The sequence below is a fragment of the Musa acuminata genome, chromosome BXJ2-8, assembly GCF_036884655.1.
Source record: "Musa acuminata AAA Group cultivar baxijiao chromosome BXJ2-8, Cavendish_Baxijiao_AAA, whole genome shotgun sequence".
NCBI classification, from domain to species: Eukaryota; Viridiplantae; Streptophyta; class Magnoliopsida; order Zingiberales; family Musaceae; genus Musa; species Musa acuminata.
The window spans coordinates 52,207,581-52,233,169 of record NC_088345.1 but is presented as its reverse complement, the minus strand read 5'-3'; the positions used below and the strand labels follow the sequence as shown (position 1 = coordinate 52,233,169).

General features: G+C 40.5%; 1 protein-coding gene and 1 long non-coding RNA gene across 5 annotated transcripts; one reads left to right on the top strand and one right to left on the bottom strand.

The window, feature by feature from the left end:
• Positions 1 to 224: 224 nt before the first annotated feature.
• On the bottom strand, positions 225 to 5,551 carry LOC108953564 (uncharacterized). 4 transcript variants are annotated; one of them, XR_010489652.1, is made up of 5 exons: positions 5,221 to 5,544; positions 2,313 to 2,396; positions 1,624 to 1,659; positions 681 to 948; positions 225 to 593 (listed from the first exon to the last, which is right to left on the bottom strand). It is a non-coding gene; the product is annotated as an uncharacterized LOC108953564 (long non-coding RNA). The 4 variants fall into 4 exon arrangements; XR_001979338.2 differs by having other exon boundaries at positions 681 to 778; positions 865 to 2,396; positions 5,221 to 5,551; XR_001979337.2 differs by having other exon boundaries at positions 681 to 2,396; positions 5,221 to 5,551.
• Positions 5,552 to 9,629: 4,078 nt separating this feature from the next.
• LOC135620448 (zinc finger CCCH domain-containing protein 24-like) lies at positions 9,630 to 25,117 on the top strand. Its single transcript, XM_065123371.1, has 16 exons — positions 9,630 to 9,911; positions 10,355 to 12,535; positions 15,099 to 15,205; positions 20,907 to 21,109; positions 21,182 to 21,303; positions 21,624 to 21,833; positions 21,940 to 22,124; positions 22,429 to 22,564; positions 22,815 to 22,911; positions 22,988 to 23,088; positions 23,335 to 23,498; positions 23,847 to 23,918; positions 23,995 to 24,111; positions 24,273 to 24,368; positions 24,440 to 24,561; positions 24,735 to 25,117. Exons 2-16 carry the CDS (start codon positions 10,378 to 10,380, stop codon positions 24,775 to 24,777), a joined length of 3,933 nt encoding a protein of 1,310 aa, XP_064979443.1. The 5' UTR covers positions 9,630 to 9,911; positions 10,355 to 10,377; the 3' UTR covers positions 24,778 to 25,117.
• Positions 25,118 to 25,589: the final 472 nt, after the last annotated feature.

Here is a 25,589-nt window from a genome sequence, read left to right as displayed (position 1 = left end):
ATCATTTATTTATTTTCGGACTAATATGATGTCTTGTAACACAATCGTAAATATTTCCAATGGTTATGAATCCCTGAATAATCAAAAAATTAATATTCTTTAAATTGAGATTTTCTTTGCCAAGGATGTTAGACAGAAGCAAACAAAGAGGACATCCACACTAAACTTCCCATCATGGGAGACTGTCAATTGTTTGCTTGTATTTCATCTGAAAGAATCGAATATAAGTTCGGCCAAAGCTTCGAATTAACATCCGATTTCATTCATTACAGTGTGTTATCGTACATGAAAAAGAAAAAGAGACAACGGATCATTGAATGCATTTCAAGTGACGATACACAGCGTATCACAACAACAACAACAACAACAACAACAAAAATAGAAAAGAAAATCCACCAGCTTTTTCTCCGCAAGGAGCATCGAACGATTCCTCGAAGCAGTGGATAACCTAGAAAGAATATATTTTAACGTGTACTCACCCGTCAATGCAAAGCAAATAACAGCATTCCAATTGGAGGGGATTCAAAAGCAAGTGTACAACACCAAAAGCAGAACATACTGATGCACTGCTCGATAATGGCTCTCACATGAAGCTGCAATAAAGGATTTCTGAAAGTTAGAATTTTGGAATACCATTGACCAAAACAATATAGTTTTGCATGGCCATTTAGATTTTAGACCTTGCAGTCCGAGTAGGGATCATTAAGCATGAATTTTAGCTGAAAAATCATCCCTGCTTCTTGGAAACTTGCGACCCTACTGGATAAACCAGAACTAGCTGGGAATGTTAGGTTCACTAAGCATCATAGAGAAGCCAATCGTCCTTACTATGCGAGAACTTAGGTGCAAGTGAGGGAATGTTACCATCTTCTCGGGGCAGAACAAGATAATTCATCACTCTTTCCCAGACTCGCTTCCAGCCGTAATGTTATTGAGCACAATCATTCCCTGAAAGACAGTTTTATATCATAAAGCATATATATTAAGCAAATCATAAATCATTAGTTCTGCTTGAAAACAACTACATTTGAATCATGTCTGAACAAGCCAAAGCATGTCACCTTCTGGGTGAAATTTCTCTTGATGGGACATCAGAATCATCACTTACCAAAAACAGGCTAAAGATTCAGATAAATTTTAAATACATAATTATATATTATTGTTTGTCCATATTTTTCTCCAAAGCTTTTTTACAATCCGACTCTTTGAAACCTGATGTCAAATCTACTGAGATGTAAACCCTATTTAGAATGCCAGACATGAAAAACTGAGGAAGTTCATTAACTTTAATACCAGGAATATTGCATTTATATGCACCATTAGTCTAAAAAACCATCAGCGAGGTATGGCCATGAGTTTTTAGTAATAACTTCAAGCTGGTGGGAGTAATATCCAGCAACTTGGCCACGGGTTTCTAGTAATAGCTTCAAGCTGGCAGAGTAATATAGACAACTTATAAGTTAGTATATTCTTATTTCACTAGCACTGATGCATGACTAATGATCATGCGTGAAGATATGTCCGCGTCAAAAGTAGGAAAAAAAAAACAGGATGGTAGAGAACAGCAAGAATTTGGCAGAAGTTATATAAAAGTAGACAAAGATGGCACAATTGAACACACACCTGAGTATATACTCCTACAGATGATGCATTCTGCAACTGTCTCACAACAACATTTAAAAAAACATTATCTTCTAGAAATACATTATTGACAGAGTCACATCACAATTATCAAGAGGTTACGAAATGCAGGTCTTTTTTAATCCACTTTTGTACACAATAATATATTAGATGTACAACAAATAGATTATGGAGATGTTGACAACAAAAAACCAGCAGAAACTAGTATTATAAATCACAATACCAGTAGGACTATATCCCTCCGTAAAATCAAATGACACTTGCTTCCCTTTTATATAATAATAATAATGAATTGGCGACACGATATGGAAAACAAATAAACATGTAGATACCATCCTTTGATATTGAACCAAGTAAACATGTAGCTAAAAATTTAGTTAAACTAAGAACTGTTATCATTTATAATGATGATAACATCAACTTATTAAGCTGCCAATATCGACCTACAGCTTCTTGTTAATTTAATGATGATATATTAAGCTCTATTGCAACCTAATCTGTGTACCTTATCTGAAGATCCAGATATATTCCTACACGATCCCATTCTTCCTCAAGATAAAAAATTGCCCAAAAAATTTGCAAGTTCTTTGTGACAACATCGGGGCAAGATAAGGGAGGCCAGACTAACTTCTAATACAAGTGAAATTTATTGTCCATGTAGACAAACTTACCTGAACCAATGTAGATGAGTCTCATAAAAGTCGGACCACGTTACCAATAACTGCCTCACTGTAAAAATAGCCTTCACTTAGGTTCTGCAACGGATCATAACTTATCAATAAAATTCTAACATATTTGAATAAATACTGAGAGAAAAATATTTCCAGACAATTCTAAAATATTTGTTAATTCATGATACCAACTAATTAATTGGTATCAAGTAAATCATCCTAAACTAGTAATTCATAAAATTCGTACAATAATAAATACCAACTAATCATGATTAAATGATTTAAACCACTCAGTGAATAATGAATAAAATATTATACTATAAAATCATTACTAAATAAAATCAGTCCAATCAAGTCAAAGTATGATCTAGATCTAGTCAAGACCTGACTAGCAGAATATCACATACAATTATAACTAAGTCTGAGGTTTTAGTTTCCCCGAACATGCTAGTAGACACACTAGGATTCAGATATGCTCTATGCCAAATATTGAGGTGGGATCCCTTCCCTTCAAATATCTGGGAGCTACGATTGCACCAAATAGAGTCCCTATGTCAACACATGGAGAAATACTTCATAAACTCAAGTGCAAGCTTGCTAGCTGGCAAGGAACTTACCTTTCATGCAGGTCGAATTGTATTGATTAGTTTGATTCTTAATTTGAAGCCTCTTCATTTACTTACTGTGACATGGATGCTTGAGAAAATCCTAAAATTGAAGCTCATTACAGATTTTTTGAGACAAAAAGATTGCACCTCGGCTAGGTTGCATCTCATTGCTTGGGACAAGATCACTTCTAAATCCAACGAAGGTCTTAGGGTGCACGATCTTTGTTAGTCTAGATTTGTGGTGCATGCCACTTGGATGATGATGTAGCTAAACCACTTGGATGATCCTGTGCATCCATGAAATATATATGTATTGAGGAATTAAAGTTGGAGCAAGAGGTTCTTCCTACGATCCATGCAGATGCTCCATGGGGGTTTCATTAAATTAATTGACGGAGCCATGACCTGCTTTCTCAAGGATGGCTAGAACTTTCATATGTTTGTTGGCAGAAAGCTTACTTCAAGGACCACTTAATTGTTATTAATATTGAAAGAATATGATCGGTCTTTATGCAAGGTAATCATTTTATCCATTCGGTTGTTGGAATACTTAATTGTTATTGGACTTAAAATGTCCTGATACTGCCAATCAAATGCAGATTGCACGAGCCCCTTCCGATGACCATGTCTGGAAATCCAATTCTAACAGTGTTTCCAATGCTAGGACCACTTACAGATATTTGATAATGTTCGTTGTAAGGATACATCTATAAGTTGGTTGGATAAAATTCATGGTGGATTCTCATATCCCACCGGGTCCAGAAATTTTGCTGAAAATTGCTTCATAAATGACAAACAGACTAGCTCAGATGCATATTATGGTTGAACAATCATGTCCTTCATGTGGGTCTTTCCACGAGTAATCTCTCCATTTATTCTTTAACTTTTCTCTGGTTTGAAATTTGAAGGTCTATAAAGAGGAGTATAAATGTCAAAATTCAGCAATTTGAGACTTGGATCGATGGCACTTGGCTCGAGTAGGGAAATGATACTTCACAACTTTGTGATCCTGAGTGCTTTCATTACAGACCTTTTATGGTTCATTTGGAGGTAATGTAATTTTTTCTTTTTTTTTACAATAGGCAGCTAAATCTTACATTTACCCGTTCTTAAACATCAGCATTCACAAACTACTATGCTAGAAAACAAGTGCTTAAAGGACTTATCTTGTGCAACCCTACTGTAGTTTGATGGCATAAATCACCCACAGGATGGATAAAAGTTAATATTGATGGGTCTGCTTCTCAACAGGATCAAGAATCGGGATTTTTTTTCTGTGTGATGAATACGTGTGTGATTGCTAGGTATAAGTTTATATCAAACAAATTTGTTGTTTATCGTGAGACCTCATGTGCAAAGGAAAAAAATCTAAGAAAGGAGAAAGTTTTACTCGAGTCCAAACTGGAGGCGAATTCTAGTACTTGTTCTGCTGCTCGAGCTCCTCCTTGGATAATACTAAACATCATATTGAACAACAAGCATTTGATTAACCTTTTTGGGCAGTTTTCATGTATTCACTGTTATAGGGAGGGCAATCAAGCGACCAAATGGGCTGACATACAAGATGCTCTTAGATGGAACAATGCACTAAGCACCATAATATTTCAGCAAAGGCTTGAATGAGGATTTCCAACACCAAGATCTTGTGCACTTTCTCCTTTCCAAGAAATACCTCAAGTATCTGACGCTATTGGTTGAGTTACCTACCTCTCCTCTTGTTATCGAAATCCACATGACATTAACGTGTTTATGAAAGGACGAAAGCCCTCTATCCATCTCGATGATTGTATGCCCCTAATAGAGCCTTATTTCTGTTATGTAGATTTCATGATATCTTCCCTGCTAAGATTTTCCAAGTAAAGATCTTGGTGTTTTCCACTTTTAAATTCTACTTTTACTTGGAATCTTTCGTCTCAGTGATTAGCTTTCGCTATGAAATCACTCTTCATACTTGCAATTTCATCAGTGAGCAAAAAGGAGCACTTGGTTCCCCGACAACACAACCCTTAACGATGCCCTTAATCTAACAATCACTTCCATTTCGTAAACCATGCCACTTTTTACCTGTCCACGACTAAAGATGACCTTGCCAAAATCTACATGCCAGCAAACCCTCGCACTTATCCTACATCGTGCAGCTCATAATCGAACCTCGTCGAGCATAATTTTCCAAGAACCTCTCAATTCATTCCATTGTAGGCTAGTAAAGGAAAGAACAAGAAACCATAAGGACACTTGGCCTCCTTAGTCAAATTCAGAAATCGAAATCAAGAAAGAGGAATCGCCAAATCATCGCGTACCTTATCATCGGAATGGAAAAGGATGCAGGCGGCCGTTCGCTGCGGAGGAGGGCGGGCTTCTTGGTCTTGTTACCGATGAACTCGTTCTTGACCTGGCGGAGGGCCTTGAGCAGGGCCTCCCCTCGCGCCCCGCGGCAGCGCCCACGCCCGGCCGCGCCGTCAGCTCCTCCAGGCGGCTGCTCTCCGCCGACGCCGAGGGATGGTGGTCGGCTGCTCGCGAGCGGCGAGGACCGGGAAATGGCGCGCTCCATCCGTCGACGTGCGTTTGGGAGCGACGGTGGTTGTCCCTCTCGAGAGAGAAATAATTCGACATAATTTCCCCACCCACCAGCAACTCCGTACCATTCTTTCGGTCGGAGATACATATCGGGGCCCACATGAAACTTGAGACCTGTCCAATCAGATGAAAGGTGGCGAAAGAGCGTCGCGACGCATCTGTACCAAAAGAGTACTCAGTTCAGAGCACTGATTTCTGGCTTTCTGTTGAAGAATACTGCTTTATTATTATTATTTTGGAAAATTACTGCCAAATAGAAGGCCTAGAAATTGAATAAATAAATATTTTCAGTAAATTAAATGATCAAATTATATTTCACTTGGAATTACTGTACATTAAATATGGCAGCAGCATGGCATGTTTTTTTTTTTTTATAATAAAAGTAAATTATTATAAAATCTTAAATGTTATGAACAAAATTTATTGCTAAGTCAGTAAACTAATTACAGTCCTAAAAAATATACTCAAACTTATAAATAGAGAATTTACTATAGAGGTTGAATATTTGTCTTAGCAAACCATAAAATTTAAGAAGGCCGGATGAATATAAACGAATGAGAACATTAAAAAGAGAGAGTTTTGATAGAGCATATCGTGGATTTCGTCACTTGGACACGGCCTCCGACCACGTTACTGCAAATGTAGAACCTTGGGAGGAAGACGTGGCACCACGTCGGATGTGCCACCAGGAATTCGAGACGACGGCCACTCCTCTCTCGTGCTGTCTAAAGCCACACGAGCCAATGTCTTCCCAAATAAGGACCACTTCGGGAAGCTCGGGACAATGCCGTATGACGTCGTTCCACACATACCGGGTGGTGGTCGTCCGAAAGTACAAACTCATCGTCTAGGGAGTCAATCGTCGCACGAAGATCGCGTACGATCGACCCTCAAGCATCAGAGTAAAAGCCCCATGCCAACATCTGGCAAAAGAGGGCGGAAGATTTTTCACAAAAAAAGTTTCGTCGACTTGATCTTTGGAATGGCCTAAGTCGGGATACTCCTCCCATCCCAACCTAGGCTAGTGTGCAGGAACCCAGAGGTGACAAAAGGCATACTCATTGAAAAGGTGCATCTCGACCAACCTTGACCTCAATCCAACTTGACAAAGGTCTCATCCCCGGGACGATCCTAGGCGTCGACAATCAGACCAAGCCATACAAGCTCCTCGACCACGACGTAGAGGTCCACCAACAAGCTTCTGGTTTTTTTTTCGGATCTTTCATGATGTATTCACTTGTTCATAAGTTAAAATAAGATTTTTATATAAAATAATAATGATAAATTTGATATCATGATACAATTATTTTTAATGATATTTATTAGTATTAATCATAAAGTGTTATGCATTTATCCACTTTCGTTAAAGTTTTATGCATCTAGTCATCCTTAACTAGTCTTATCGGCTTCATAAAGAATTTTTTTTTTTGATGATTATGAAGAGTATATATTTTTTTACCAATCATAAAGAATAGTTCATTACCTCATTAAGTGTTTCTTTAAGAAATTAAATTCCAAAATATTTCATAATCATAATCAAAAGATTCATCCGTATACTTTTGTCTCCAAAGATTATAAATGAGTTTTTTTATTGAAACTTAATGCAAGTAAAGGTTTTACCCGTAACACCTCCGATTAGTCTTATATAAAAAACGATCAAAATTAAAATTAAAATTAACTTATGAGAATATGATTAATATATAATTAGTAATTTTAATTTAAATATTTTGAATAACGATTCGAGCCAAACGAGATTGATAAGTTAGCACATCAAAATCTAAATTATTCTTTCTAACGAGAAACATTATAATATTTCCAATTAATCTCACATTAAAAATAATTAAAATTAAAATTGAATAGATAAATTAACTTATTGACGTGACACTACCCAAACCAATGTTCAGGTAATCGTTATTTTATTCAAACTAAAATTCTTTGATAAATTAAAATCAAGAGCATGATAAATGTTCAAAGAACAGCCTTTTTCTTTCAGGAAGTCATTTATTGTGATCATATTATGAATGCCACACAATCTTTTCTACCTACTCTACGTCTAATCTTCCTTGAAATGTAATCCACCTATTATCCAAGAACAGAATATTTTTCCACTAAATGTCAGTCATCATCATCATCAAACATGTGATTGCTGAAACAAAGATCCATAGACACCAACATCAAACTCGGTCATCTCCACTGTTTCTCTCTCTCTCTCTCTCTCACACACACACACAGCGCTTGTGCTTTGGTTTTTGGATGCCGGTTTGTGTGTCTCAGAAAGCGGAGAAGATATCGGAAAGCCACCGACGCTTTGGAGGTAAAAAGTTCTCATGTCTGTTTGGTGAAGCACAGCTCACGGATGTTTGAAAGGAAGAAGAAAAAGATGGGACCATATGCTAGAGGAAGACGATGCCGACCTGACTCCTTCCTTGTTCTTTTCCCCCTCTTGGGAAACCACAATGGTCAATCTTGTTTGGAATCGAAGTAGCAACGGAAGGAGTGAGGTACAGGTAGGGATGAAATGATTTTGATTCCGCAATTTGATCAACGATCTTAAATTTGGTTAGATAACACTCAGACAGAGAAGAGAGAGAGAGATGGGAACCTGTCGTCTGCATGATCGGTAATCTTTAACGTGAGTTTATGATTTGCTTTTAATTACTGATTTTGGAGGGACTTTTCTGATAAATGCGCCCACAAAATGGCTGGACCCACCACAAGTGGGACCCGATTCACCCATCTCGAGTAGGTGCAGCTGGTGACGCGGCGATCGGTGAACGTGGCGGTTCTTGAATGGGTGCGGATACTGTGGTCCCATATTACTCTGGATTTCCCTCTTATCCAAAGACGGATACACGTGACTCCCATACCCACTGCGATACCTTTGGGCAAAGCCCACGCGCGAAACACGGATGTGGCATCCTTCCGAGACGAGTGAGATATATTTGGGTGGGTTGGGCACGTACAAGTGAGCAAGGAATAGGCGCGGGGCCCAGCCACTTTTCGACAACCGGCGGTAACTTAGCCCGCAGCGTTCGTCGTATCTTAAACCGCTCCGTCGAATCTCGTCGACGGCCCAGGTCACTCCACCCGTCCCATCGTGCCGTCTCTCGTGGGAAACGATTCCTACCAGGCTGCTAACTGGAGAAAACAAACAGCCTCTTCTGGGTCCCACATGAAATCCCTCGCCATCTCCAATCGCCAGCAAGGTGTCGAGAACGCGTAACTTTTTCCTGGTAGAAAAAAGTTTTATCCAAGCCAAATACCCAAATAGGCCTTCGCTATATTGGAAATACACGTCCGATGTACATGCTTCTAATTCATATATAAAGAGTATATATGTAATTTCGCCACTTCACGAGACGGTCCCGGGAAACTTCGATAACGGGAAAAGGACGCGCACTATTCACCGCTCGTTGCTACTTCTACCCCTCATCGCACGGCGACCGGCTGCACCTGTCACGCCTGCTGCAGAAGCCAGCCGACGGACAGTCCTGAAAACAGAACCGCGCTATTTGGGGGTGTTGTCCGAGTCACCCCTGAAAAACTTTGGGGTTACGTCAGGTACGTGTTGTAGGGCCCTGGCTCAGGAGATTGCTAAGGCGCCACTTCGCCATGAGGCGCTGTCTCGGGCGATTCAGTCGACCTGGAGGGCGTTTTCTTTTCCCCTGAAAAAAGGAGCTGGCGCGCTTCTATTGGGTGTCAACGCATCGAGGTTCTTTAACTACCGGAATTCACCGAGCTGTGAGCCCGATTTGACCGCTGTCTGGAGTCCGAATCGAACCCGGTTCCCTTGGAACGCGGTCACCGAGGCGCTCACTTCCCCTCCCCACCGGCTCGGCCGGTGGCCGCGAGGTCGATTACTGCTTGATATCGCTGATTCTCTGTACCGGGTCTGCGCACCAAACAGACGAAGCCGCCTTGTCATTGAACGGAATGGTGGAGCCCACAAACAGCTTTATGAGGCCCACCTTCATCGAGTGACGAGAATGGTCGCTTCGATTTCCGTGGGCTCAGCCGATACACGTGGGTTTAACAAAATTCTCCTGCGATAAGATAGAAGAAACGAGAGGAGAAGAGGTAAGGGGGGAAGGTTAAATTCTCGTTCCCAGAGTTTGGCTCTCATTTCATTTGACGAGCGTTTCGTTTCAATTTCCGGGCTTTCCCCTTCCCCCACCTCTCTTCTTCTTCTGCTCCTCGTTTGCTCACTGGACCAGCGGGATTGGTCGCTGTTCGATGGAGGTCTGGCTGCGGCGTGGGGGGTTTCCGCCCGTTCGCTGGGTCTTGGAGGGTCCTGTCGCCGCCTACTGGTTCTGGTGGTCGGATAGGTGAAGGATCCGAAGGGGTTTGAGCTGATCTGTGGTCGTTTGGCTGTCGGCTTGATCCTATCTTTGCTGATCGCTCTGCAACAGCCAAGGTTTGTGCGGTCTTGGTTTTCTTTCTTTCTTGTTCTTCTTTTTTTTGCTTCTTTTGGTGATTCGTATTGCTAGTCATCAGTCTATTACAGTGTACTTGTTGGTAGAAACCCCTCTTTGTTGAAATCTGTTTCCTGATTACAAGAACTACCATGGTTTTGATCTTGGAAGGCTCTCTTGAACTACCAGATGCCCTGTGTTCTCTTTCGTTTTTGTTCCTTAACCTCAAAAGATAGGTCGTTTTCAGAGTTCTTCATACAAATTCCGAGAGTAAATCTCTCTGTCGTTAATAAATCTACATAAATTTATTTCTTTATAATTTAATCCGATCCTTCTCCCCTTAGTCTGTGTTTGCAAATATTTCACCATTTTTTCCCATAAAATTTTCTGAACAAGAAAAAGATTGAATCTTGTCTTCATTTCTCATCTTATGAATCTCCTACAGGCCCATCTCCGCCTAGCCGGAACATGTGCGGCGGCCCCGAACGCATAAGGCCTTCTTCGTCGTCAACCTCGCAGGAAGAGAAGTTCAACAGAAGCAGCAGCAGAGGTGGCGGGTTTGCTGGCGAAGGAATGAACCACCTCGCCGTGGAGACCGACGACTCGTCCTCGAGCCTTCTCGAGCTCGCGGCGAACAACGATGTCGGCGCCTTCAGGCGATCGCTCGACCGCGACCCCTCGGCCGTTGATGAGGTCGGCCTCTGGTACGGCCGCGAGAAGGGCTCCAACAGGATGCTCCTCCAGCACCGCACTCCGCTTATGGTCGCCGCGACTTATGGCAGCCTCGATGTCCTCGAACTTCTCCTCTCTTTGCCTTCTTCCGTCGATGTCAGCCGAGCTGACGGGCATGACAGAACCACGGCCTTGCACTGCGCTGCCTCAGGGGGTTCTCCCAACGCTGCTGATGCTGTGAAGTTGCTACTTTCTGCCGGTGCCGACTCTAACTTGGTCGACGCTAGTGGCCACCGGCCTGCTGATGTGGTTGTCGTGCCCCTAAAGGTGCCTGATGTGAGGACTGTGCTGGAAGAACTTCTAGGGAGGAGCTCTAATGGTACATGCAGGGATCACCATCATCGTGCTCTTCGCACGATTACGAGGTTATCGAAGACAGATTCGCTGCCCCCGTCTTCCTCTCTTGACGAGGACGGAACACCATCGTCGGACTCGGCTTCTTTCCCTGCGACAATTGCCAAAGCCCCCGAACTCCAGCCACCTGCCGTGGTGACTGAGAAAAAAGAGTATCCTGTGGACCCGTCGCTTCCAGACATCAAGAGCAGCATCTACGCAACTGATGAGTTCCGAATGTACTCGTTCAAAGTCCGACCATGTTCGCGAGCCTACTCCCATGACTGGACTGAGTGCCCTTTCGTTCATCCCGGCGAGAATGCCCGGCGGCGTGACCCAAGGAAGTATCACTATAGTTGTGTTCCGTGCCCTGATTTCCGAAAGGGAACTTGCAGGAGGGGCGACATGTGTGAGTATGCGCATGGGGTGTTTGAGTGTTGGCTTCACCCAGCGCAGTACCGCACTAGGCTTTGCAAGGATGGGACTAACTGCTCTCGCCGTGTCTGTTTTTTTGCCCACACTCATGAAGAGCTCCGCCCGCTGTACATGTCCACTGGCTCTGCAGTGCCATCGTCTTCTGCTGCTATTGAGATGGCTGCCGCTATGGGCCTCGTGCCTGGGTCTCCATCTTCCATCTCCACTGTGATGCATCCTTTCACATCACCATTGTCCCCATCTGGAAATGGTATCGGTCACTCTTCATTGGCATGGGCTCAGCCGAATGTGCCTGTGCTTCATCTTCCTGGGATCAATCTCAAGGGGAGCAGGTTACGCACATCTCTCAGTGCGAGGGAGATGCCTTTGGATGATTTTTCTGCGATGCCTGAATTTGATGCTCAGCAGCTGCTAAATGATCCGTCCCACACTTGCCTGAGCCCATCAATGGGGAATTTGATGGCGCGACCAAAGATCCTTGCTCCATCAAATCTTGATGACCTTTTCTCAGCTGAGATTGCCTCGTCTCCAAAGTATAATTCTGATCAAGGTGCAATTTTTTCTCCATCCCACAAGGCTGCTATTCACAGTCAATTCCAGCCGCAGCAGCAGCAGCAAGGCTTGCTCTCACCAATTAACACAGTTTTCTCACCCAAAGCCATGGAAAACCAGCTGCTTCCGGGACGCCCTACCCTGCTGCATGCCTCACTTGGTGTCTCTTCACCTGGCATGATGTCCCCTAGAAGCATGGAGCCTGCTTCTCCCAAGAGCTCTCATCTGGCTTTGCTTGGTCAGCAGGAGAAGCAACAGCAGACACTTCGGAGCCTGAGCTCTCGTGATCTTGGTTCTGGAACATCCCTGGTTTTTGGTTCTTCTGGTAACTCTTCATGGTCAAAGTGGGCTTCACCTTCTGGGATTCTTGACTTGGGAGTGAATGGTGAAGAGCTTGGCCGTCTCAATCGATCATCTTCCTTTGAGCTGCAGGCTAATGGCGAGGAGCCTGATCTCTCATGGGTCCACTCTTTAGTGAGAGAATCGCCATCTGAGGAAGTGGGCACTGCTTCAGTTGCTCCAGCTTGGCCTTCCGGCTTGGGTCCTGCTGCTGATGGAGTTGAGGACTCCAATTGAAATGGCCAGTCTGTGACCTTGATCAAGCTGCAGTCCTTGGTGCCTGGCTTGAGTAGATGCAGCTTGATTGAATGGTACCCCAACACAACTCAAATTTTTGCTGAACATCTTGGACAGGCATTCGGTAGTAGCTAATGATCTAAGTAAATAGTATTTTTTTGGTTTGTTGGGAAGGTGAACTAGAGGAAAGAATCTGAAGGTTTAAATTCCATAGATTCATTATCTTGAGAAATGGATTTATTGTTACTTCAAGAGGAGTTCTAAAAGGTCAAAAACATTGGAAGGCATCGTATCTGGGTTATTTCAATTCTGCCCAGGTGATCTCCGCCTATATTTTGAATTTTCTTTACTTTCTTTTTCTTTTCACAATTGGTTGTTAATCTCCAAAGCCCAGGTCAACAGGCTTCATGGCTTTGAAACTTGTGGAGCTTCTGTCTGAGTTTTTAGGGGGTTAAAATCCCATTCCTTTGTTATGAAGATTGTTATCTTGGTGGGTCGTGAGGAGACTGTTGCGGTTTCACCTGTTCTGCATATGACTAAATCAGTGTTTCTGAGAGAAGGAAAGAATGGAAAGTGTGCTCAAGTGCACCGCATGGAGCTTAAAAAATTTTGTTGTCTTGATGGATCTAACGGCAGGGAAAAAATGGTAGTTGTGTTCTTATGTAACTTCTGATCGAACTTCAACACTGTAATTTCAATTCATTTTTTCTTTTGTCTTTTCTTCATTCTTTCTTGTGCATTATATAAAGTTTCAATTTGTGCACGTATCTTATGCTTCTTGCATGCATATGGGCTTTCACTTCCTTAACTGTGGTGGTATACTTGATCCCTGAATTCTGGGGATGTATTGAGAACAGTGGTGTTTAAGTCTTAATTGTCAGAATGAAAAGGTCATGCGGATTGAGAAATTTTTGGCCAATAAATAGTGGATACCAGTCTGAATTGCATCAAATATCTGTTCCTTTGCTGAGTTTGTTGTTCTTTGGAAGCTTATAGGGGAGACTCCAGAACTTCCATTAAGCATATTTTGATTGTGAGCATATATTCAAAGTTGTATCAGGATTCCCTGTATTCTTCTGAAATATCTTTAAAACACTGTTGAATAATGAGCAATGACCATGAAAATCGCCTCACCCATATATATATATATATATATATATATATATATATATATATATATATATATATATATATATATATATATATATATATATATATATATATATATATATATATATATATATATGTTGTGTGTGTGTGTGTACATATGTATACATATAGATGTTGCTTGCTTCTCTGTACAATTTGAAATTTGCTAGAGCAGATTCATTCTTGTTGAGATATGAATGCTGGAAGAACAAATATCATCATGATTTGCCTTTTCTTCCCTTTCGGTTTGTTGCTGTTGCTGTTGCTTTTGCTTTTCCATAATTTACAGAGGAATTCTGGGGGTAAGCATGGTAATGTTGATGCCAAATGCATATAAAAATCTAAAATTTAGAAGCATCAAATCTGCTTATCCATGATCCTTTGTGATCATTTAATGGTGTTTGAAGCTTGTGATGCCATACTGAGGTGGAACATGGAATCCATTATTGTGGATTGAAAGCTTTCACAAGTTATCCTGTGCAGTATGGCAAAAAAGCTATTGGCTTAAGTAGTTTTCATACCCTAGCAGGATTGGCTTTAAAGCTTCCTTGCTTTTTGCTGGAGACTGCATCATCTGCTGGTATTGGATCAGTGGTTTTCAAATCCTCCATGAATTGGATTGAGAGCTTACTTGCTTCTTTGTCATAAAGTTATGCTACTGCCAATGGTTGAGGATTTTGGTGCTTATAGGCTTATAGCTGAATATTGTGTCATTTGAGCTTTGCGGGTTTCAACCATAGCATCTCATTCCTCATGATGGAATCTGTGACTGTTGCTTCTTCCTCTTTGCATGACTCGGGATTACTGCATGTAGCGTCAGAACTTGTTCTGTGAACTGTGTTGCTTTGCTTTTGTGGATCTGAGCTATTCCCATATTCCTACTTTGGTACATGATCAGAGAACACAAAGATCAGATGCCCTGATCGCAAAAGAACATTGATGGGCTGCGCATCTATGCATACTTTTGATCTCTTTTGGATACTTTGATCTCTAAGGAATTATCAACACTTCAGTTTCGGATGGTTTTGTTCTTTCCAGTGGATTTCAAAAGGTGTGCTTTGGAGAATATCATGTGATGATGTGAGTGCTCTTACCAATGAGAAATTACTCTTCTCTGGGATGTATTCCACATGGTTTTGTCATTGACTATACTTGGCTCTTTAATTTTCTGACCAATAAGGCACTAAATGTGATCAAGTTACAAGTTAGCTCCTAATTTTTCTGTTCTCAATATGCTTTTTGTATGGATTAACAAGAGAGAGAGATATCAAAATTTAGGGAAGTATATATATATAAAATTAGATTTTGAAGGGACAAATACGTTATTTTCAACTTTGAAAGGATAGATTTGAAAAACCTCCTAGCTAAAGTTGTGCAGTATGACATTTGCTACAGTCTTACAATGGTTGTAGGGGGAGACTTCTACAGATTCGCAGCCTGTTTCTTTGAGCTGTTCATGAAGCAGCAGCAGCAGCTGAAGCTTTGGAGCTTTGCTAGAGAAATCCTGGGAGGATCAACAGTTGGTGATGAGAATACTTAACAGTGGCCATCCTGCTGCTGTCCAAGCCCAGAAGGGAATTAATGGGCAACTCAACACTGAATTGACCTCAATGCTATCATTTATGATGGTGCACCAAAACCACTGGCAACAACTGGGGGGAGAGAACGGGGCACACAAGTGAGTTGTCTCATCTCCCATCATCCTATGGAGTACTAAAGGATCTCTGTACCTCAGTTAATGTGTGATGTACTGGGGATAGACTTCTCTTGGAGTGCTTATGTTTTCTCTTCGATCTCTGCAGTTGATCTTTGTTGGTTGGAGTTGTTAAACCATCTACTTCATTGTTCAGCTACTGCCTTGATAAACCTTCATTCATGGACCTAACAAGCTTCTGAAAATAGTGATTTCATCCCTTCTTGAGCTTCTCTATGGTGTATCTGATGAAAAGTTCACCAACTACAAGTATTGGCTTGACTTTTAGTGAGGTCTCACAAGTCCAATTTTGATTGGAAGTGAGTCCTTATCATGATCAAGAACAGGGTTTTGATTTTGACCCAACAAGCTTCCAAAAATAGTGTTACTGTTTTCATCACTTCTGCAGCTCATCTGCAGTTTATCTGGTGAAGAGTTCACCAACTATGAGTATTAGCTTTGAAGTTTCTGAGGTCTGAAGAGTCCAAATTTACTTGAGAGTGAAAGTTCTTATGATGATCAATATTAGGTTCTGATTTTGACTCTTGTGGAATCAGTCCATCCAATTGGTACTTGTTGTTAGCTTGAGGAGCAGAGAGTAATAATCAACACTTGTGTAGCAGAACAAATATGCTTAATTAGTGATCTTGACACCAAAATATGCAATTCTTGTCATCAATATTTCTCTAAACTAAACAATATATGTGATGATAATTCATCCATCACACAAGTATTTTACATTAGTATACTATATAGTATAGATATAGTGATGACACAGAATCCTTATTTCTGTCATAAAATGGGCATCATCTTTTCATCTATATATACAAGACTGCTTCCTCTGAAAACTTGTTGTGCCCATTATCATGATTATAACATTCACTAATTCAGAATTTCCAAAGACATGATGGCAGGTATTGCAAATGGATGTTGAGAATTAAGCTAAGCTATGTGCATGACATAAGTGATCTTATCCAGACTCAAAGACACATTTCTAATATATATTCTCCTTCACATCCTCAAGTAGAGATTTGAGGTGTAGTACAAGAGCTGAGAAGTACATGGTGTTGATTAATGATCACATAGCAGCACCAACTCAGCTACAGATAACCTATAAAACAATCTCTACCTCCACTGATCCCACTCTCTACTCCAATGACACTCAGTGGTAATAATGCACAAGCAAGTGCTCCTTTGAGCAAAGCAAGAGCTCCACCACCTTGCCTGGATTTTGGCACTCAGTTTGAGAAGAAATGCTTCCTTTATGAACGCACTCGCCGACACCTTGTCTTTATACTATGCCAAAACTAGCTCAGACTGCGAGTGCAAGTCTTAGGGAGTGGATTAGTTTAATGTTTCTTTCTGCTGCTGAAAAGAAGTTCATCTTTGGTGGAGTTTCTAGGTGCTTTCATGCATGTCATCTCATCTCATGGTTGTTCTTAATCCCTTTTCTGTGAAGAGCACCAGCAGAACAAGTCTGGTCGTAGTCTCTGCAGTATCATTGAGCTTTGTGAAAGCCCTGCTTTAACATCCGACACCACACTGACACATCAGATCAGCAATACGAGCTGATTCGTGACTCTGTGTGCCTCCATTAGGTAGAGTGGGCAGAGAAAACAAACATGGAAGCATGGCCCCTGCAAAATCTAGGGGTAGAACAAGCAAGGCTGCTCCTTTAAATGAGAGGAGCAAGGGGGAGTATTGCTGCATGCAGCAGCTGGTGGTGGTGTTAGCACCTGGGAAGAAGAGCTTGTACACACACAAGTTGGACGATGGTTATAGGTTCTGAACACAATCTGGTGCATGTCCATTGGAGCAGATAAGGTACTTGATGAAAGAGTTCACCCAGTACATGTTCCATAATTATTAAGATTAGTTCCTCCAATATTAATTGAGGCTGTTGTGTTTTGGATTAGTGTCTTTGCTTCTGCTATTATTGCTGCTGCTATAACTGTTATTGTTCTTTGTCATTGTTGTCACCATCATTGTTCTGTATGCTCCAATGACCAGTTTAATCTTGGTCATGCCTACTGGATTGCATGTCATATTAAACTATTGACTAATAGCTCTCTCTTTCACTCACAGCATTCACTCTTTTTTTGCTTAGAGGATGGTGGAATGGAAATGAGAAGAAACCAATTCCCAGTACACTCTGCAATTACTTATAGAACAGACAGCTACAGATTTACAAGGCTGACATGTTTATCAAACAAAACACAAGCAAATTTAGAAAGAAGAGATATGATGAATTGCATCAAATTGATGAAACATTCACAAGAATTTCTTACTCTTTTAATCATCATTCCTTATCTTGGATTTTAGTATCTTTAGATCCTCTGAAGAAGATTTAATATTCCATCTCTATGCTCTACACCTTGTGCACAAAACTCTCTCTAGTCAAACAGTTACTATCTTTCTCTCAACTTATCTAGCCTTGCAATGGAGACCTTCTTCTGATATACTCAATTCTCTTCAGCAACCCACCATGGAATAGTGACCAAAAGTATCCATTATAAAAGGTACAGTTTCAGAATAAAGTATTACCTTAGTCTCCTGATGGAAATAAAGAATGATTAGGTAAAGTTTTAGGACTTCAATGTGGAAGACAATTCTAGTAAGCCAAATACATTTGGGGAGACAACAGAGCCTGGAAACTGCAGAGGTGGCTGTCTGACACTTGCCAAGGACAAGTGTTAACTGCCATCATCTTTTGCTTGTTCCCTATTCTGAAATCTAAAGTCTCAGAGACATGGCTTCAGTGTGGCTTCAAGGTATGGCCTGAAGTGGAAAGGAAAATATAATATACTTTCATTGATGATGGCTTGACAGCTTCAAAAAAATATCAAACCTATTGCTTCTAATTGGCACTTTGAGCAACTCTTTACACTCATCAACATCTTTTGCCATGAACTTGGGAAATCCATCCACATTTGCATGAATGTGGCACTTGGCAAAGTTAAAGTTTCATAGTTTATTGAGTTCAGTTCAAATTTAGCTACTCCAGTCTCAGTCCTTTGCTTTGGATGGTAAGAGCTCCTTTGTCATCATGATTACTATATCCATCTCTCCATTTCAATTGGATCCATCAATCCATTTGGTTTGGTTTCAGCATCATCAACACAAGGTCTGTGGAGTATATCTTCCCACTTGTTTGGTAATCCACAATGAAAGCATATTTTACAAGTGGCCTACCTCTTTTATGCTTTGCAATTGCTTTCAGAGAATTGTGGCTCCAGTGATCTTTCACCTGATACATACATCATCACCACATCACCCAATCTCTGAACTTGTTCTTCACCTCAGATTTTGGTGAAACCTACAACACCATGGCCCCCACACCAAAATCTCTGGCTTCCTCCCTCACAAGCACTCATTGTCAGACACCTGTAAGCTGAATCCAATTCCTGGATTCTTAGTTTCTTAAGCAGCCACATCTCCCAAGTCTCCTCCACACATCTAATACATGGTCAAAGACATGCAAAGACCAAGTCTTGGAGATGTTCATCATCCGAGAGAACTCCATGCGTGCACGCAACTCTGGTTCAGGTGAACTACCACATGCTGATCCTTGCAATAAGGTGCCAAGGGAAACTGACTAGGTTTAGGAAGCCAAAATGTTTTAGCTTTCCTTGGCAAGCAGATTGCATCATTCTCAAATTTTAAAGGATATATTGCCCATCATAAGCTGCAAATGAAGTTCATCTGCAGCACACACAACAAACAGCATCAACAAAAGTAATAATAATCTCATGATCAGTTTCACATCTACGTCACCTAATTTCTACTTCCAGTGGTAGAGGGAAGCTTTCATCTGCTATAAGAGAAAAGAGGATTAAAAATAAGTCTCGTATCGAGTCGAATGACATATATTAAGTTTGATTATCAACTTAACAATTTAATTTTTGAATCGATATGACTCGAACTAATTTCGTAAAGAGCGACTAGAAAATTCAATAAGTTACATAATAGTTTGAATTTACCATTGCCAATAAGGAGGAAACTATTCTTGATTAGTTTGACTCAGACTCGACTAGTTTGAAATCTTTGGCAGTTCTTGAAGGCTGTTTCTCCACCAACTCAGAGAAATTTGATGGTGTTATTGACTGATTAAATCACTCTTTGAAATTTTTTTCTCATGAATTCTGTGAGAAATCACATCAACTCTCTCTCTCTCTCTCTCTCTCTCTCTCTTTGGTGTGTTTCATTCATCTTTGAGTATGATTTTGCTTTGCTGACTGTCTTCCTTTGTCACACTTCTCTCAGTCTCTTCCTCTTCTTACTTACCATCAAGAGATTCTTCTTAGGACAAGTGGATGTAATCACTTGGTAAAGTTGTAAAAAGCCATTTTCATCTTTTTGGAAACATCTTTGTCATAAAAATGCTTTTGCAATGTGATTTTTGTTTTCCACCTCTGTAGATGATGCTTGAGAATTCCTGAGCCACTGACTATATGAAACATTGTTTTCTTCCCCTTCTTCTTCCTCAACAAAACACATTTCCTTTATGGCATTTTCAGCATCCATGAGTATTAGTTGGCATATTTTCTGAGAAAAATATATGAAGAGAAAATATTTAAACAACATTGATAGGTAAAGGGATAAAATAATAATATATAATTAATTTATCTATCATGTAAGTGGAGATCTATGATTATAGATATGCATGAATTTTTGTTTCATACAATTTTATTTTTCTTTTCTAACCTGTGGATTTTAATATTACATATATAATTTACATTTATATTCTTATTAATATTCAAATATTCCATATGTACCACCCCATTAACATCTGCCCTCTACACTTAGGTTAACTACTATAAATCTTAATTATCACCAAAGTTGAATAAAATATCAATATTTTAAATGCCTAAAATGCCCTTTATTATTTCCACTAATCATTTGACCTCACAACTTATTTAACACATTTTAAAAGATATATATATATATATAATTTTACCAACATAATATTTCAATTAATTGCATGGCATTTACATGATCCATAAAAGGCTCCACGTGAAACATGCGGATGAACAAAATTGCACGTGTTTAGTTCTCACGTGTTCTTTTGGGTGTACAAAAAGACTTACTCTGCACCACTCGATTGTTTGGCCAAACGCTGTTCGACGCTTCATGTAGTTTACGGACAATGGTCTCCGTTCCTCTTGGCTCTCTCACCACCACTCTACGCCACCTTCCTCACGTAATCTATGCGCACGGCGGACGTCATTGCATGAGAGATCGCACGATGCCACACTGTTGTTGGGAGGCGGCTCACCTGACGCTGCCTCATCGCTTGGTCTTTGCCGCACCGATCGAACACCTTTGAATGCGTTCGATCTGATAATGATTGATGTTGGCATCGCAACTGCGATTCCAAGGTTAATAAATTGTGGTGTCTGTTTGCTCTCGAGTGGAATGTTTGCAGACTTCTCCTCCAGATTTTGACGCTGTTCCTCACTCGTCATCGATCCTTTTCCCAGTTGAATGATTTCTCGGTGTTAAAAGGAAGACTCGCACTAGTTAGCAGCATTGCCGCTGTCTTCGGTGGCAGCTGTTTCGCTGGACGCCAGAGTGGAGAGCAGCAAGTGGTCGAGCGATGGAAGCTGCGCCAGGTGAATCCGATAAGGGAAGGGCGGGTTCTGCGGATGTTTCGAGCATGACGAGTTCGGGGGTTGAACGAAGAGAGAAGCCGAGGAAGACTGGCTTCTATATCTTCTTCTTGGACATCAGGTACGTCATTTCCCGTATTTTGCGGTGGAGGTGGTGGCAGCACGAGCTCATGCTTCGTTCCTCGATCGCCAGGCGAGTGTTCAGGCTGGACGAGCTGGGGCAGGAGATTCTGAGGATTGCAGTGCCTGCAGCACTGGCTTTAGCTGCTGATCCACTTGCTTCTCTGGTTGACACTGCATTCATCGGCAGACTAGGTTTGCCCGATCCACCCTTTCTTGTGTCATTGAGTCTCATGATTCCTCTTCACCTGATCAGAAATATCAACTTGCAAACGCTTCTCATTGTCTGTAATTGTTCAAAATTACGAAAACCAATTGTTAAATAGTTTGTAGTCAGGCAAATTTTGAATGAAATTTTCTTCCCCAAATTGTGAGCAGAGCATGTTCTTCAGTTAGCTTAATTTGGTTGACTTTCCAGTTGCAATCAAAAGTATGAGTAATTATCTTCAACGTTTTTCTTGTCCCAAAAGTTTTGCTTGCACATCTTTTTCTTTGAATTCGTAAATCAAATGCAGGCTCGGTGGAGATCGCTGCCGTAGGCGTTTCTATTGCCATTTTCAACCAAGTTTCAAAGATATGTATTTACCCTCTTGTTAGCGTCACAACATCCTTTGTGGCAGAGGAAGATGCAATCATGAGCACATGTGTTGAAGAAGTGAAAGGTGAAGACTTGGAAAAGGCATGTCCTGCAAATGCTGAAACAGAAGAGCTCCCTCCTTGCGATGGTATCGATATCTTACAATTTAGTAGCTCACTTCTTACACTCAATATATTGCTCAAGAGCACAAACTAATCTCTTTGGTTTATGTACTCAACTGCCAACACTTCCAGATTCTGAGAAGATAGGGTGCACTGCATCTTTTGTTCCGAAATTTTGTGGAGGATTTGGCGGCAACCGCAGATACATTCCTTCGGTTTCTTCAGCCCTGATCGTTGGTGGAGTGGTTGGACTTCTTCAGGCTGTTTTCCTTATTTTTGCAGCAAAATTCGTGTTGAGAATTATGGGTGTGAATTCTGTAAGTATATATTCATAGTTATAACAAGGGTTAATTTGTCGTGCTGCTTAAACTAATTTTTGGCTCTTTAACAAGTACTAATACAGAAGAACTTAACATCGATGAATCAGATAAACGCCGATCCTTCTTTTACCACCTGATAGACTGCTAAGGAAAAATTGCTGACTAATTGGAATTCCTTGCTAGATCACCAAATTTTCAATCTGTTCATCTGCAACATTTTCTTTTCTTCTGTAAATATAGCAGCTGAAAAATTGTAACCACTGGTGAATTGCTTCTGAGCTTGCACTTTTTTCTCAAACAGGAATCACCTATGCTTGCCCCAGCATTGAGGTATTTGACATTAAGATCTCTTGGTGCACCTGCTGTTCTCTTGTCATTAGCAATGCAAGGGGTTTTTCGAGGATTTAAGGACACTAAAACTCCTCTGTATGCAACCGGTGAGCAAGTCTTTCTCACTGCAATTTAACCAGCGGAAACTTCTGCTTTCAAGTTGGAAAACTTGCATACCGACTGATGAGACTTCATTATGTTTAGATCGTTATTTTGCTCTTGTGATTTTGTATTAGCTACTAAATTCTAGCTCCCTAGATTCAACAAATATGAATAATGATCACATGATATAGGGACCGTTTCTGGATTCCAATTTATGTTCTAAAGTCCACCTTTCTCCTGTTCTTCACATTGTAGTGGTCGGAGATGTCAGCAACATCATTTTGGACCCAGTCTTGATGTTTGTTTTCCATATGGGTGTCAGTGGTGCAGCTATTGCTCATGTTATTTCTCAGTAAGTTCTAGTCTTATATGTTCTTGCGTTTTCTCATGTTGGCTTATGTAAACAACTGTTTCCTTCCTCCATGTAGGTACCTCATAACACTGATACTACTATGTAGACTAGTGCTGAAAGTTGATATCGTGCCGCCTAGTATAAAAGCCCTGAAATTTAGACGATTTCTGAGATGTGGTAAGTGCTCTGTAGAATCTATGATTTGGTAGCTTTGTGCCAATACATCTTATGCTTTACTTTATTGAATTTGTACTTGAGATGAAATTAGCTAGCTACTTAACATCCTCATATTTATGCTGGATGAAGTTACTTATTCTTGAAATGCTATAGCCTGTACTTTCCAAAGGTAGTTCTACTTCTACCCAAAAGAATGTTCTTGAATTCTCTGATTAAATTCGGTGTTCTTTTTCCTCTGGAACTCAGGATTTCTGCTGTTGGCACGGGTGATAGCCGTAACATTTTGTGTCACACTAGCAGCATCATTGGCTGCACGCCATGGACCGACTTCTATGGCAGCTTTCCAGGTCTGCTTGCAACTTTGGTTGGCAACATCTCTTCTTGCTGATGGATTAGCTGTCGCAGGGCAGGTAAGAGTATAATCCTCGGAAAAGAACATTGACTTGCGCATTCTTTCTGAATTTTTCCTTAAGGATCATGGAAAATAGCATATCTAATTGCATAGAGAAGAACCTAATATCTCTTTTAATCACAAAAAACCCCTAGTGATTCATTTTGCCTCTCTTCGTCTTGAAGATATTCTTAGCTTAGACATAGTTGCATCTGCTGCTAATTATCTGTACGGAAGGTGATCAACTCTGTATTATTGTCAAAGAAGTTGTACTCTTAAAATCTACTGAATTTTGATACTGACTTGAAACCAGTGTAGGAAATCATACATTCAATATGAAACAAGTTATATAATAAATGTTTTGCAGGCAATACTTGCCACATCATTTGCCAAAGGAGATCATGACAAGGTTGTCGTTGCTACAGCTCGCGTCTTGCAGGTATCAATCGTTCTTATAAGAACAACACTTCAATGTCTTCAACCCTCAGCTCATAACAATACAATTGACATTACAGTATAGCATTCTATTGGGGATTGGTCTCACGGTTACGCTTGGAGTAGGAGTTCAATTTGGATCTGGTATATTCACCAAGGACATGAATGTGCAGAGAATAATCCACAAAGGCCTCCCAGTATGTCATTTTTCTGGATATAATAAGCATAATAATTTTGATAAAATGCTTATCAAGTGTTGGCTTGGCACATGTTTGAGTGTCATACCTTTTAGCTGCATATTATGTGATTTTTTTTTTCTTCACAATCTAAAATGTTTATACTTGATTTTGCAACTCAGTTTGTTGCCGGAACGCAAACAATCAATTCCTTGGCCTTCGTATTTGATGGAATCAACTTTGGAGCATCTGATTACACATATTCTGCATATTCTATGGCAAGTCTCTTCACTCTGCAATCTGCTGGCTTACTGTCTGCCTTCTCTGCCTAACTTGATCCTGTTTTCAGGTTGTAGTGGCTTCTATTAGCATTCCCTGCCTTATATACCTCTCCTCAACTCATGGATTCATTGGAATCTGGATTGCACTAACAATCTACATGAGCATAAGGACATTTGCCAGTGTTTGGAGGTATGACAGACCATTCAAGATCATGGCATCTGGTTATTGTGTAGATGGGAATTTATGATAGATGAAATAGATGAAAGAAAAAGGAAGAAATCAATCTTTAGACACCATTAAAACCTCAAAGCCTCATTTGCTTCAAGAATTGATGTCAAGTAAAATTTTTTGCTCTCTTGCAGGATGGGAGCAGCAAGGGGGCCATGGACTTTCCTATGGAAATGATACATGTCCTATCTCAACAGGATCTACTTTTTGTTTGAAGAAGGCAGCTATATACATATGTATAGAATAAAAAGATTTAGTGAGCATGTCCCCCTTCTTTTCTCTCTTTTTTTTCTTGATCCTTGTAGGTTTTGGTGATCCCCTCAACCATCTTAAAGACAAAAGAAAAAGGAAGAAAAAAGAGATCAACAACATCATAGCCATGCTCATTTGTTACTTGAGCTCAAAGAGTAGCAGCATAACCTAATGAAATCTTCTACTTATCTTGGTGAATAAAACACCTTTGTGCTTGTCTTGTAAGAGTGACATTGTAGCTGCATATGATTGGGTGTTGCATTCACTTGATGGTTTCTGTTCTCTTCTTCTAATATCTGCCTTCGTCTGCATGGAGGCAAGCAGAGTTTTCCTCTCTTCACTGATCATTGCTTGGTTTACTGCACCTCTCACAGATCCATCTTCAACCACAATGTATCATATCACAACAACATCACTGATACAAATTGCTGGCTGATGTATCAAAATTGAGCCAGAAAATAACATTTGATATATGGGTCATCTATGGAAGTGGCCTCTAATTAAGAGAGATTAAGAACCAACAATTCTCTTATCTTCTCCATCATAAGCTCTTTCTGCATTCTTTAATCTTCAAGTTCAGTGTTCTTAGGAAAAGGATAATGTTCACTTGCAATGTGATCATGCAGTCAAGTTGCCTCTAACACAATAGCTTATGCTTCCTAATTACCTGTGCTGTATAAACCTTCTAAAACAAATTATTTCTGATAGTCCATATTAGCATCATATTTTGCATTATG

What these genes read in the sequence shown, in the direction of transcription:
- LOC135620448 (XM_065123371.1), top strand. Translation starts at nt 10,378, where the DNA reads ATGTGCGGCGGCCCCGAACGCATAAGGCCTTCTTCGTCGTCAACCTCG. An exon ending in AAATCCTGGGAGGATCAACA is followed by an intron (nt 15,206 to 20,906) that starts GTTGGTGATGAG and finishes ACTAGTTAGCAG; the next exon opens with CATTGCCGCTGTCTTCGGTG. An exon ending in AACTCCTCTGTATGCAACCG is followed by an intron (nt 22,565 to 22,814) that starts GTGAGCAAGTCT and finishes TTCACATTGTAG; the next exon opens with TGGTCGGAGATGTCAGCAAC.